At 39.2% G+C, this 15,357-nt stretch overlaps 1 protein-coding gene across 1 annotated transcript in view; it reads right to left on the bottom strand.

The window, feature by feature from the left end:
* The window catches only part of DNAI3 (dynein axonemal intermediate chain 3), a 94,515-nt gene that overhangs the window by 41,205 nt on the left and 37,953 nt on the right, over positions 1-15,357 (bottom strand). Inside the window, exons 8-9 of the mRNA XM_007457244.1 lie at positions 14,405-14,604; positions 9,188-9,304 (exon numbers count right to left, since the gene is read on the bottom strand). Coding sequence (XP_007457306.1) covers positions 9,188-9,304; positions 14,405-14,604 — 317 coding nt within the window. The remainder of the gene's footprint in view (positions 1-9,187; positions 9,305-14,404; positions 14,605-15,357) is intronic.

Raw genomic sequence — 15,357 nt, 5'->3', positions numbered from 1 at the left:
GACCTCAGACTTCCCAAAAGACTAGAAGCTCCCCACGACGTATATGGCCGTGTGGCCAACAGCATCTTGGTGCTCCGGCTGGGTGTCAGGCCTGAGCCTCTCAGGTGGGAGAGCCAAGTTCAGGACATTGGTGCACCACAGACCTCCCAGCCCCACATAATATCAATTGGCAAGAGCTCTCCCAGAGATCTCCGTCTCAACATTAAGACCCAGCTCCACTCAACGACCAGCAAGCTACAGTGCCGGACACCCCAAGTCAAACAACTAGCAAGACAGAATTATCAGAGAGGCTGCCTAGAATCATATTAAGTTCACAGACACCCCAAAACACACCACCAGACGTGGTTCTGCCCACCAGAAAGACAAGATCCAGCCTCATCCAGCAGAACACAGGCACCAGTCCCCTCCACTAGGAAGCCTACACAACCCACTGAAGCAACCTTACCCACTGGTGGCGGACACCAAAAACAATGGGAACTACGAACAAGCAGCCTGTTAAAAGGAAACCCCAAACAAAATGAGAAGACAGAGAAATATGCAGCAGATGAAGGGGCAAGGTAAAAACTCACCAGACCAAACAAATGAAGAGGAAATGGGCAGTCTACCTGAAAAAGAATTCAGAGCAATGATAGTAAAGATGATCCAAAACCTTGGAAATCAGGGCCTTCCCTGGTGGCGCAGCGGTTGAGAGTCCGCCTGCTGATGCAGGGGACACGGGTTTGTGCCGCAGTCCAGAAGGATCCCACATGCCGCAGAGTGGCTGGGCCTGTGAGCCATGGCCACTGAGCCTGCACGTCCAGAGCCTGTGTTCCACAATGGGAGAGGCCACAACAGTTAGAGGCCCGCATACCACAAAACAAACAAACAAACAAACAAAAAAAGCCTTGGAAATCGAACGGAGAAAATACAAGAAACGTTTAACAAGGACCTAGAAGAACTAAAGAGCAAACAAACAATGATGAACAACACAGTGAATGAAATTAAAAATTCTCTAGAAGGAATCAATAGCAGAATAATTGACACAGAAGAACGGATACGTGACCTGGAAGATAAAACAGTGGAAATAACTACTGCACAGCAGAATAAAGAAAAAAGAATGAAAAGAATTGAGGACACTCTCAGAGACCTCTGGAACAACATTAAATGCACCAACATTCGAATTATAGGAGTCTCAGAAGAAGAAGAAAAAAAGAAAGGGACTGAGAAAATATTTGAAGGAAATAGTCAATCAAGTCCAGGAAGCACAGAGAGTCCCATACAGGATAAATCCAAGGAGAAACATGCCAAGACACATATTAATCAAGCTATCAAAAATTAAATACAAAGAAAAAATATTAAAAGCAGCAAGGGAAAAGCAAAAAATAACATACAAGGGAATCCCCATAAGAAGGGTGTGGCAGGACATATAGAAAGTGATGAAAGGGAAAAATCTACCACCAAGATTACTCTACCCAGCAAGAATCTCATTCAGATTCAACTGAGAAATTAAAACCTTTACAGACAAGCAAAAGCTAAGAGAATTCAGCACCACCAAACCAGCTTTACAATAAATGCTAAAGGATTTTCTCTAGGCAGGAAACACAAGAGAAGGGAAAGATATACAATAACAAACCCAAAACAATTAAGAAAATGGTAATAGGAACATACATATGGATAATTACCTTAAATGTAAATGGATTAAATGCTCCAACCAAAAGATACAGACTGGCTGAATGGATACAAAAACAAGACCCATATATATGCTGTCTGCAAGAGACACAGTTCAGTCCTAGGGACACATGCAGACTGAAAGTGTGGGGATGGAAAAAGATATTCCATGCACATGTAAATCAAAAGAAAGCTGGAGTAGCATTCTCATATCAGACAAAATAGACTTTAGAATAAAGACTTTTACAAGAGACAAAGAAGGACAGTACATAATGATCAAGGAATCAGTCCAAGAAGAAGGTATAACAATGGTAAATATTTATGCACCCATCAGAGGAGCACCTCAATACATAAGGCAAATTTTAACAGCCATAAAAGGGGAAACTGACAGTAACACAATCATAGTAGGGAACTTTAACACCCTACTTTCACCAAAGGACAGATCATCCAAAATGAAAGTAAATAAGGAAACACAAGCTTTAAATGACACATTAAAGAAGATGGACTTAATTGATATTTATAGGATATTCCATCCAAAAACAACAGAATACACTTTCTTCTCAAGTGCTTATGGAACATTCTCCAGGATAGATTATATTTTGGGTCACAAATCAAGCCTTGGCAAATTTAAGAAAATTTTAATTGTATCAAGTATCTTTTCCAACCACAACACTATGAGACTAGATATCAATTACAGGAAAAAATCTGTAAAAAATACAAACACATGGAGGCTAAACAATACACTACTAAATATCCAAGAGATCGCTGAAGAAATCAAACAGGAAATCAAAACATACCTAGAAGCAAATGACAAGGAAAACACGATGACCCAAAACCTATGGGATGCAGCAAAAGCAGTTCTAAGAGGGAAGTTTATAGCAATATAATCCTACCTCAAGAAACAAGAAACATCTCAAATGTACAATGTAATCTTACACCTAAAGCAATTAGAGAACTAGGAACAAAAAAACCTCAAAGCTAGCAGAAGGTAAGAAATCATAAAGATCAGACCAGAAATAAATGAAAAAGAAAAGAAGGAAATGATAGCAAAGATCAATAAAATTAAAAGCTGGTTCTTTGAGAAGATAAACAAAATTGATAAAACATTAGCCAGATTCATCAAGAAAAAAAGGGAGAAGACTCAATTCAATAGAATTAGAAATGAAAAAGAAGAAGCAACAACTGACACTGCAGAAAAAACAAAGGATCATGAGAGATTACTACAAGCAACTATATGCCAATAAAATGGACAACCTGGAAGAAATGGACAAATTCTTAGAAATGCACAAGCTTCCAAGACTGAGCCAGGAAGAAATAGAAAATATGAACAGACCAATCACAAACAAAGAAATTGAAACTGTGATTAAAAATCTTCCAACAAACAAAAGCCCAGGACCAGATGGCTTCACAGGTGAATTCTATCAAACATTTAGAGAAGAGCTAACACCTAACCTTCTCAAACTCTTCCAAAATAAAGCAGAGGGAGGAACACTCCCAAACTCATTCCTTGAGGCTACCATCACCCTGATACCAAAACCAGACAAAGATGTCACAGAAAAAGAAAACTACAGGCCAATATCTCTGATGAACATAGATGCAAAAATCCTCAATAAAATACTAGCAAACAGAATCCAACAGCACATTAAAAGGATCATACACCATGATCAAGTGGGGTTTATCCCAGGAACTCAAGGATTCTTCAATATATGCAAATCAATGTGATAAACCATATTAACAAATGGAAGGAGAAAAACCATATGATCATCTCAATAGACGGAGAAAAAGCTTTTGACAGAATTCAACACCCGTTTATGATAAAAACCCTCCAGAAAGTAGGCATAGACGGAACTTACCTCACCATAATAAAGGCCATATATGACAAACCCACAGCCAACATCATTCTCAATGGTGAAAAACTGAAACCATTTCCACTAAGATCAGGAACAAGACAAGGTTTCCCACTCTCACCACTATTATTCAACATAGTTTTGGAAGTTTTAGCCACAGCAATCAGAGAAGAAAAAGAAATTAAAGGAATCCAAACTGGAAAAGAAGTAGGAAAATTGTCAGTTTGCAGATGACATGATACTATACAAAGAGAATCTTAAAGATGCTACCAGAAAACTACTAGACCTAATCAATGAATTTGGTAAAGTAGCAGGATACAAAATTAATGCACAGAAATCTCTTGCATTCCTATACACTAATGATGAAAAAATCTGAAAGAGAAATTAAGGAAACACTCCCATTTACCACTGCAACAAAAAGAATAAATACCTAGGAATAAACCTACCTAGGGAGACAAAAGACCCGTATGCAGAAAAGTATAAGACACTGATGAAAGAAATTAAAGATGATACAAACAGATGGAGAGATATACCACGTTCTTGGATTGGAAGAATCAACATTGTGAAAATGACTATACTACTCAAAGCAATCTACAGATTCAGTGCAATCCCTGTCAAACTACCAATGGCATTTTTCACAGAACTAGAGCAAAATATTTCACAATTTGTGTGGAAACACAAATGACCCTGAATAGCCAAAGCAATCTTGAGAAAGAAAAATGGAGCTGAAGGAATCAGGCTCCCTGACTTCAGACTATACTACAAAGCTACAGTAATCAAGACAGTATGGTCCTGGCACAATAAAAGAAATATAGACCAATGGAACAGGATAGAAAGCCCAGAGAAAAACCCATGCATCTAGGGTCAACTAATCTATGACAAAGGAGGCAAGGATATACAATGTACAAAAGATAGCCTCTTCAATAAGTGGTGCTGGGAAAACTGGACAGCTACAGGTAAAAGAATGAAATTAGAACACTTCCTAACACCATACACAAAAATAAACTCAAAATGGATTAGACACCTAAATGTAAGGCCAGACACTCTAAAACTCTTAGAGGAAAACCTAGGCAGAGCACTCTATGACATAAATCACAGCAAGATTCTTTTAGACCCACCTCCTAGAGAAATGGAAATAAAAACAAAAATAAACAAATGGGACCTAATGAAACTTAAAAGCTTTTGCACAGCTAAGGAAACCATAAACAAGATGAAAAGACAACCCTCAGAATGGGAGAAAGTATTTGCAAACAAAGCAAATGAAAAAGGATTAATCTCCAAAATATACAAGCAGCTCATGCAGCTCAATATCAAAAAAACAAAAAACCCAATCCAAAAATGGGCAGAAGACCTAAATAACCATTTCTCCAAAGAAGATATACAGATTGCCAACAAACACATGAAAGGATGCTCAACATCACTAACCGCTGGAGAAATGCAAATCAAAACTACAATGAGGTCTCACCTCACACCAGTGAGAATGGCCATCATCAAAAAATCTAGAAACAATAAATGCTGGAGAGGGTGTGGAGATAAGGGAACCCTCTTGCACTCTTGGTGGGAATGTCAATTGATACAGCCCCTCTGGAGAACAGTATGGAGGTTCCTTCAAAACCTAAAAATAGAACTACCATATGACCCATCAATCCCACTACTGGGCATATACCCTGAGAAAGACATAATTCAAAAAGAGACATGTACCCCAATGTTCATTGCAGCACTATTTACAATAGCCAGGACTTGAAAGCAACCCAAGTGTCCATCAACAGATGAATGGATAAACAAGATGTGGCACATATATACAATGGAGTATTACTCAGCCATAAAAAGAAACAAAATTGAGTTATTTGTAGTGAGGTGTATGGACCTAGAGTTGGTCATATAGTGTGAAGTAGGTCAGATAGAGAAAAACAAATACCGTATGCTAACACATATATATGGAATCTAAAGAAAAAAAAAAATGGTTCTGAAGACCCTAGTGGCAGGACAGGAATAAAGACGCAGATGTAGAGAATGGACTTCAGGACATGGGGAGGGGGAAGGGTAAGCTGGGATGAAGTGAGAGAGTGGTATTTACATATATACACTATCGAATATAAAATAGATAGCTAGTGGGAAGCAGCCGCATAGCTCAGGGAGATCAGCTCCGTGCTTTGTGTCCACCTAGAGGGGTGGGATAGGGAGGGTGGGAGTGAGATGCAAGAGGGAGGGGATATGGTGATATATGTATACATATAGCTGATTCACTTTGTTATAGAGTAGAAATTAACATAACATTGTAAAGCAATTATACTCCAATAAAGATGTTAAAAAAAAAAACTTAAAAAAGAGGACTGAGCATGGCCGCTGTGGGTACAAGGGCCTGCCAGTTCTGTCCCTGGCAGGACACCTCCAACAGGTTGTCTTCCTCTGCAGCTCCCTGTTGTGTTGGCTGAGAGTTTGTCTGAAGCTCTCGCTGTTCAATCCTGCTTCCCTTTCCTTTATTTTTCACAGTGAACTTCTCAGTAAACTTCCACTTTGAACTTGATCTCATTTGCTTTTTGAAAACTCCAAACTGATAGAAAAGGCAATTTTCTTAGCCATATTCAGTACCAAATGATCATGTATACTAATTATTGTATTTAAATATATATAATTATTATATTTGTATATATAATAATTATATTATATACAATTTAAAACAACAAATAAGAGATTCTCAAGGGGAGATTTGGAATTTAGAAGTGTGTGAGTGTGTGTGTGTGTGTGTGTGTGTGTGTGTGTGTGTGTGGTGGTGGTGGTTGTGGTTTTAGCTGTCACAGTGTCTGGGAGGTGCTAATGTTTTTAATTCTATTTTTAAACCTCCCACAATGCATAAGACAGTCCCTAAAATGAAGAATTATCCTGCTAAAAATACTAACCTTGCTCTTTTAAAAAACAATCTTGGTGCTCTTCTTATTCTAGGGAACTTGGCTTGACAAGTTCCTGTTTTATAAGTTACTATAATGTTTATTGTCCCTTTATATTTTTAGGCTTGAAAGCTCAGCCCCCTCCCAAGGCCTCTAGGAGCTTTCCCATAATTAGAATGCCACCCAAGGTTTTACCCTAATGACTGAAAGTCTAAACAACTTGGTTTTTTAATAAATATAGTAAGTTGAAAGTGGTTTTCAATTATGAATTTCCTAAAATAAGAAAAAACCCCTTTATTTAGATCATTAAATACAAGCAGTAAGTATCCTAATAGATATTCCTAACATATTAAACAAGGGTACCACTTAATACCTGTGTCATTAATCATTACACTACCATTCACTGCGTAATTGAGTACTCTTTGGGCTAAATTCTTCTTGTGCTTCATCTTTCAAACTAGTTGCATTTCCTTGGACTGGCAGCATCAGCATGACCTGGAGCTGTTAGAAATGCAAAGCTGCAGGCTCCACCCCAGACCTACTTAGTCAGAACCTGTATTTTGACAAGATGCCCAGGTGGTTCATATGCACATTAAAGTTTGAACAACCCTGTGTTTGAACAACCCTGAAAAACCTTATGAACAACCCGGAGCTTCAAGGTTTAAGCCCAGTTTCAAGTAGAAGCATTTGTTAGCATTTTCAAAATCATTTCTTTCTGTTTCAGCCTGAACTGTCTTCACAAGGGAGAAGTGAAGACAGCACCTTTTCTCTGGTTTCCTGTTTCTTGATTTTGGTGCACTCTCCCACGTGGTTCCTGAGAGAGATGAACTGGAGGCTGGCAAAGCTTGTTCTCTGAGTGAAAGCCCATGGGTATCACTGCTTTTTTAACCCCCAAACGAACGTTTCTTAGTTGCTTTGAGAATCCCCTTGAAGTTTCTCTCTCTCCTCTCAGATCATTTTCTTCTTTTGCAAATAGTGCTTGCCTTAGGTTTGTTCTGGACAAAATTCTATGAGAAGGAAAGAACTCATTTCTAAAAGAGCTCTCTTCCAGAACAAAACAAGGCTTATTCTAATCTTAAAAAATTAAGTAAACCTTAAACAGTTCTAGAGTGGCAAGCATGGCTGTGATGTAAATGTGGTTTCTTATTTATTCTTGGCCAATGCTGTTAAAATTCCTGTACCAATTTTCCTCTTTCTTCTTATAGTTCTGGCTCCTCCTTCCCACATCTCAAGGAGGGAATTATGAAGCTGTTCACCATCCCTCTCCTTGTAAGCTTGGCAACTGAAAGGGAAGAATAAAAGCCCACATCTAAAGATAATACAGGGACTTCCCTGGCAGTCCACTGGCTAAGAGTCCATGCTCCCAATGCAGGGGGTCTGGGTTGGATCCCTGGTCAGGGAACTAGATCCCATATGCATGCTGCAACTAAGGATCCCGCATGCCTGCGTGCCGCAACAAAGATCCGGCTTGCCGCAACTAAGACTCGATGAAGCCTAATAAATAAATATTAAAAAAATAAAGATAATACACAATGTAGATAATTGAGAATTGGCTATAGACCATTTATTCCCTTGAAATTGATTGTACATAGACAGACTTCTCATTTTTAATGTCCTTAGGAAAAATTTTAATAATTACTTAATTTTGATATGAGAAAAAGAAACCTCAGGTTTTATGGTTTCTTTCTAATTGTCTACATAGGAAAAACTATAGCACACATGCTGTAAGTGAGTGGCAAATAGTTAATAAGCTCTCTTTGAATAATTAGTGAATTTTTGAACCAGATTCTCTCTAGGCATAGGTAACAACTTTTGAGAGTTGTTGGAATTTCCTTTTCTTTTTTTTTTTAACATCTTTATTAGATTATAATTGCTTTACAATGTTGTGTTAGTTTCTGCTGTACAACAAAGTGAATCAGCTATATGTATACATATATCCCCCTCCCTCTTGGGCCTCCTTCCCACCCTCCCCCATCCCACCCCTCTAGGTCGTCACAAGGAATTTTCAAGACATTTAATCTTAAAATGTTTTCTTAAAAATAAAAGAGCTTAACTTGGGCTGTATATGAACTTGTCTACCAAATCTTTAATTTTGGGAGGAAATGGTAACCAACCGTACAACTGGTAGACATGTCCACCATTGGCTCCACTTATCTGAACTCTGATATCAACTTGATGAGACCTTCAAACTCTTTCTCTGGTTTAGAAGTCCCCAGGGTCTGCCTAGGGCCTAAATATGACTGTAGGGGGCATTTTAAAGACACCTCTCTTTCAGGGCCAGTAAGAGTGGCAGCAACACAGGAATTAGAGATAAGGGTGACATATCCAAAAATTACATCTGAACTGACTTCAGATTCTTATTTAAAAGGTATTTTTGTAAATTCCTATCATCATGGTAATGATCATCCTCAACATCCACAACATCCTCACCTTTGTAATCCTGTAAAAATCAATGAAGCTAAGAAGAGGACTGGGGAGTGAAGAAAAAGACTTAAATAAAGGAAACCATGGTAAATAAATGTTAATTTTCCGTTAGGAAAACATCCTCACATGTTCAACTATATACACCTTCCAGGCTGACACTGTTTGGTGTGGCCCTAGCTTAGAAGGTCTAGCATGTTGCTTAGCAATAGAAGGGAAAGAAAGACTGAGAATCTGTAGAATGTGTCACATGCTCATGAGTATCTGATAACTGTCTTCATATTTTCTATCTGTACACCAGGTATAGAGTTGTTTTTTAAGACCTATTATTATAAGTAAACATATACATTCTATGTTTTTTTAAATTTAATATACAATTTTTACCTTATAGACACATTGTTAAGAAACTCAGTCAAAGTCTTTGATTGTCCCAGTGCCTCTTTTTCTTCTTCTGAAAATTCTCTTGGATAATATTGTGTAGTAGCATTTTTGGGATATGTCCTAATATATTGAAAGAAATCGAATACCAAAAGTTAGATCAAAGACAAGCAAATATAGGTCATAACAGGGCAAAGATTTTTCTCTGTGACAATATTAGGATATTATTTTACACTTAAATTCTACATATTGAATTTTTTCTTTGTCCTAGACGATTGATGTTGGCTGCCATTCGAAGTATTTGTGAATTTCTCTTTGACATAATCAATAAGCTCTTTATTGTAAAAAAAATATTTAGCTATCATTTTAAACTTACAGAAAAGTTGTAAGAAGGGTATAAGAAATTCCCATACATTCTTTACCCAAATTCATTAATTATTAACATTTTGTCACATTTGTGTATCATTCTTTCTTCATTTCATTAAATCAGTGTTTCTCAACCAGTGCGATCCTGTTCTATCTTCTCAATCCAGGAATACTCGGTAATGTCTGGAAACAATGTTGGCTGTCACAACTGGGAAGAACTCCTGGCATCTAGAGGGTAGAGCCCAGGGATGCTAGAGTGCATAAGGCAGCTCTCCCACAACAGAGAATCATCCAGCCGGTAGCGTTGAGGTTGAGAAACTCTGCTCTAAATATACAAAACCTGGAACAAGTTACATTTTGGCAGTAATGGCAGCACCATCTCTGGGAGAAAGCTTATTCCATCCAGTCGGCTTTCAGTGTTCACCTCCACCCTTGAACACAACACATTGTATTGTACCTCTGGGCTTTGTCAGTCTTACCCACTAGACTGAGTGAGCTCCTTGATCTTAGGGTGTGGGGCTGTAGAAAGATCATACGGCAAGTCCTTAAGAGAGTGCACTCCGGTGACAGGCTGCCTGGCTTTGAAGCCTGGTTCTATCACTTGCTAGCTATGTGACCCTGAGCTAATTATTTAACCTCTCTGTGCCTGGTTTTTCATCCCTAAGATAAATACTGAAAGTCCCTAGCTCACAGTGTCATTGTAAGGATTGAATGTGTTAATAGATGCAAAACTTTTAAAACAGTGCCTAGGACATTTTAAGTGCTCAAAAAAATCAGGTTGTATTTAACCTGTGTTGTTGAACAAATGTCAGGAAAATGTCTCTGAGAGGCAAGTATATTAATAGAGAGTAATCAAACAGAATGGTAAAGAGAGTTTTGTTTATATTTAATTGAACAATTCATTCTTTTTTTCCCTGCCTAGATCAGTATCCATAGCAGAAGACAGAGTGATGGAAAGAAAGAATGTTGGTGCTGGAACCAGAGACTTGGGTTCAGATCTTAGCATCACCTTTAATTTTCTATCCCACACTAGTACCCTCCAGGTAGGATTAAGTAAGAAATTATATGGTGCCTGGTGGTTTCATCAAAGTAGCAATATGACTGAGTCACTCTTATTCTTTAAAATGTGATTTGTTTTGTTGTTTCTCAGCAGATCTATTCATTATTGCTTTAAATTTAAATTATGTTCTAAACATTGAGCTTTCATTTTTAACCTCTTTTTGCCTTAGTTTCCTTATTTGTAAAATGGAGATGGTGCCTACCCCAGAGGGCAGTTGTGAGGATTAATTGAGTTGATGTGTGCAAAGTATTGATTCTTAGAAGAATGCTTGGTATGTGGTAAGGACACTGTAAACATTTGCTTTCATTGTCATTATTCTTTGAACCTCATCTTTGATTTTGTTTTTTTACTTCTTCTATCACAATCATATATCCCATCTTTTCCACCTAATTTCTGATCTTAGTAAGTGGTACCAGCATTCTCCCAAGTCACCTGGATTTGAACCATTTGAATTCCCTTTGATTTACTCCCCACCACCACCCCACTTTGTGGGTTAAGACCTGCCGCTATTTCTCATCTATTCCCTCCATCTACATAGAAACAACTGTTCATCATTATCAGTCAACATTCATTGAGAACCTAATAAATCTAGAGTCCTGTGGTTAGGGTCCCTGTTGTTAGAAGTTCACTCTCCCTTTCTGAGTCTACCTCCTGAGTCTACCCTGGCTGACTCATCCTTTTCACTTTTCTGCACCCTGGTAGAAAAATAGAAATCTCTAGCTGTTTTGACTAAGAACTTTTTCTCAAAATCTAAGTTTCTTTTGTACTAATGGATCATCTCTCTCTTTCCTCTCTTACCCTCACTTCTTGGTGTTTAATGATCTTTGATGTCCTAATTCTCTGCCAAGACTTGACTACCAGTCCTTGTCTTTCTCTTCATCTCTTTTGGTTTGGCCTGTCTGTCTATCTGCCTCCCTGGTTTATGACCCATGTCTTGTCCTGACCCCTGGTATCTAGGTACATGTGCTCTAATTTTAACATTACATTTTCATGGGTCCTGATCCTTTGGTTCACAGAGATCTGAAAAGTATGTTTTGTTTTTTGTTTTTTTGGTTTTTTTTAAAGTATGTTTTGTACTATGGTCCACACTGAGGACCCACGATTCTCCTGGTCACAGCCTCTCTCACTGTATATTTCATGGCTCTTCTCTGAACATTGAACTCAAGTCAGTGACTCTGCACATTCTTCCTTAACTTGATCATTCTCCTCCTCCTTCCCTTCCTTGGTTCCTTTTCCCCCTCCGTTTAATAAATATGTGCCAGGAGCTGTCCCAGGAGTTGGGGATATACAAGTAAACAAAATAGACAAAGTTCCAGTCTCATGGAGCTTCAGTTCTAAGTGGTGGTGAGGCGAAGGTGAGAGAAGAGAGACAATGCTTGGTGAATTCAAGGAACAAGGAAGCCAGTGGGGCTGGAATGGATGAACCAGGGGAATTGTGGGAAATGAGGGTAGAGGGGCAGATGGAATTTAGATCACATGAAGCCTTGTAGGTTCCTTCAGGATGGGAAGCCATAGGAGGGTTTTTGTCAGTGACATGATATGACTTGCATTTTAACAGGATTAAAGAATGTAGGAGGGAAAGGATGGATGGAGAAAGCCCAGTTAGGGTGCATTCCAGTAATCCAGGCAAGAGACGATCATGGCTTGATCCAAGGTGATAGCAGTGAATATGTTTTGGAGATAGACCCAAGAAAATTCAAGGTTTGAGGTCTGAGTAATTACAAGAAGATCAGTGCCATTTACTGAGATGAGGAAGATTCAGGGAGTTTCACGTTTGAAAATAGAAAATCAAAAGTTTGTTGTGGGGCATGTTAACTTTGAGACACCTATTAGATACTTAAGGAAGCAGATGAATAAATGAGTGTAGAGTTCAGGGGAGAGACTGAGGTTGAAGGTATAGATTTCGGAGCCACCAGCAAACGGATAATAGGTAACACCACAGGAATGAATAAATTCACCCAGGGATTAAGCGTAGTTAGAGAAAACATCAAAAGGAGTTAGCTTCGGGGTCCGTTAATATTTAGAAATTGGAAGGAGAAGGATCCAGTAAAAGAGACTGAGAAGGAGCTGCCAGTGAGTTAGGAGGAGTACACTGAATATTGCCCATAAGCCAAGAGGGAGAAATAGTCAATCATGTTAAGTACTGCTGAGAAGCGGAGAAAGAGGGTGTCTGAAAATGGGATTAGGCGATCAGACCACTGCAGGTCATTGGTGACCTTGTTAAGACTAGAGTGGGCTCAAGGCAAAATGGAAGAGAAGGTGCAACTAGAGAATGTGAAAATCTGCTGTGAGGAGTTTTGTTGTTAAAAAGAAAAAGAAAAAAAAAGCAGAGAAAGTAGCTAATAGCCAGAAAGGTTGAAACAGTTTTTTGTTTGTTGGCTTTAGTGATGGGAGTTACAGCATTTTGTATTTATACATGTCTTCTCTCCACCCTCTCTTCTTGGTTTGCTGACACCACCTTACTTTACCTGGTTTACAGTAGATTCCCATTTGGTCAATCTCCTCAACTCCAGGTTTTTTTTTTTTCCCTCTGCACTCCAATACATACTGCCTGGCTCATCTTACTTTAATAACTTTAATCTTGCCTCTCGCTTGCTTCAGACCTTGCCAAAATTCCCTATTGTCTGCCACAGAGAATCTGCTTGTCTCTGCTCCTCCCTCCACACTACCCAGGCTGGTCTCCTGTGGTCCCATGCAGACTCTGTCCATCCCACCCCCTAGATGTTCAGGTCATTTAAAAAAATCTGGGATGTTTTCTCTTTCTCTATGTCTCCAAATCACATTCAACATTTGTAGCTTATCTTTTATAGATCTAAAATTATTTCAAAATAACTTTTTTTAATCCTAAAAATATGCATAGATTAGCTAAATATGTCTTCAGATTTATACAACATTCAAAGCCTAGCTCAAGGCCCCAAAGCATTCCCTCAGCAATCAATTTTACATCAATTCATTCACTGGAAAAAGTTTAATTAAATTACAAATTTAATTAATCATTTGTAGCCTCAAAGTGCTCAGGATCTAAGGCAGACAGGTGAGCAGATGAATAAAATATGGGTCATCAGTGCTACAGTAAAGATACCTCTAAGCTCTAGTGGGAACCCAGAGGAGAGAGTGATCAGCTCTACCTGGAGTTTCCAGGAAATCACAGAGGAGGGGGTACTGACCTGGAACTTAAAGGGTGAAGAGGGGTGGATAAGATAGTGAAGGGTGTTTTATGCAGAGAAATAGCAAGGGTAAAGGCAGGAAAACATGGAAGAGCAGGTATTCTGGGAGCTGGAAGTAGCTTATAGGCTAGAGCACAGAGGGCTTGCTTGGGAACAGGGCTGGACAGGCAGACAGTGACTTGTCGTGAAGAAAGGAGGACCTTATATGTCATCCTAACGGCTCTGGATGAGATGGGGAGACACGGAAGAGATTTGGGCAGTAGTGAAGTAAAACAATCTGATTTGGTACATAAGAATGATCACTTAGGCAGTAGAATAGACAAGTTAGAAGGCGATGGTCATATTTCAGCTGAGATGACCAGGTCCCCTTCTCTGAGAGAAATACTATAGTTATTAACAGCATTGCTCATTTTCCCACTTCATAATCTTTACAGTCTTATATACTTGTATTTCATTTTCCTAGTAAGATTGTTAAAAGGCATTGTTGCCTATAATTAGATCTTGAGCTGAACTACTCTGTGGAGATCTGGCATCACTGTCAATGCGCTTCTATTATACAGATCTCTCAAAGTAATCATGGATGTTGCTGGATTGCCTTTGAAAATACATATAAATTCATCGCATACTTACCATCTCGTCTGAGTACTTGTGTCTTTGATTTTGGGGACTACTTGCATGCCAACATCTCTCTCAAGTTGCTTAAGGGTAAAATTTTTATCTGGGTAGGCTGTACATTCAATATAGGCATCTTTTACGCTGGAAGCATTCTGGTCACTGAACTTAACTGGGGCACCAAATTCACTTCGTTTTCGAGAAATCATATATGTAATCTGCAACACATGTAAGCAGTACAGGAAACAATCGAGTCTGGAGAAAAATGATGTGTGGCCGACAACCCTGGTGCTCTGCCCACATCCTCTTGGACCCCTTTGTGTACTTTCTGTGCACCTTTCCAGGTCGTTTTGCTCTCTGTTCCCACAGCCACCAGCCACCCTCCTGTCTTCTGTGGAGGATGCTCTAGAGCTACCAGGACCACTTTGCCTGAAGGTACAAAGAACATGAAGTGACTGGCAGTTTATACCCAGGCCAACAATGGACTGGTGGGAGACATATGTAAGCCCATCTCTTTTGCTTCTGTTTGGGACAACTCTGAGGTATAATTTACACTCCAGAGTTCCCTAGAGGTGCAGGCTGAAGCCTTCACTCTGCCAGACTTTTGCCTGAGAGTGCACCCTTGCAGGACTTCTGTCTCGGTCCTGCTGCTTTCCTAGTCTCTTATGGGGCCCTTTCATAATAAATCACTTGCACACGATTGCTCCTCTCAGGGGCTGGTCTGGGAATGCCACTTTGTTAGTTTCCTAGGGCTGCTGTAACCACATACCACAGACTAGGTAGCTTAAAACAACAGGAATATATTCTCTCTTGGTTGTGGAGGCTGGAAGTCTGAACTAAGCTGTTGGAGGGTTGGTTCCTTCTGAGGCGGAATCTGTTCCCTGCCTGCTCCCAGCTTCTGATGTGACGGCCAGCAATCCTAGGTGTTGCTTGGCTTGTGATACATCACTCCAATTTCTGCCTCCGTCTTC

This window comes from Lipotes vexillifer, unplaced genomic scaffold, assembly GCF_000442215.2.
Source record: "Lipotes vexillifer unplaced genomic scaffold, Lipotes_vexillifer_v1.1 scaffold250, whole genome shotgun sequence".
In the NCBI taxonomy this organism is placed as follows: domain Eukaryota; kingdom Metazoa; phylum Chordata; class Mammalia; order Artiodactyla; family Lipotidae; genus Lipotes; species Lipotes vexillifer.
The sequence above is the reverse complement of the archived record's forward strand: the minus strand, read 5'-3'. Positions and strand labels throughout refer to the sequence as shown.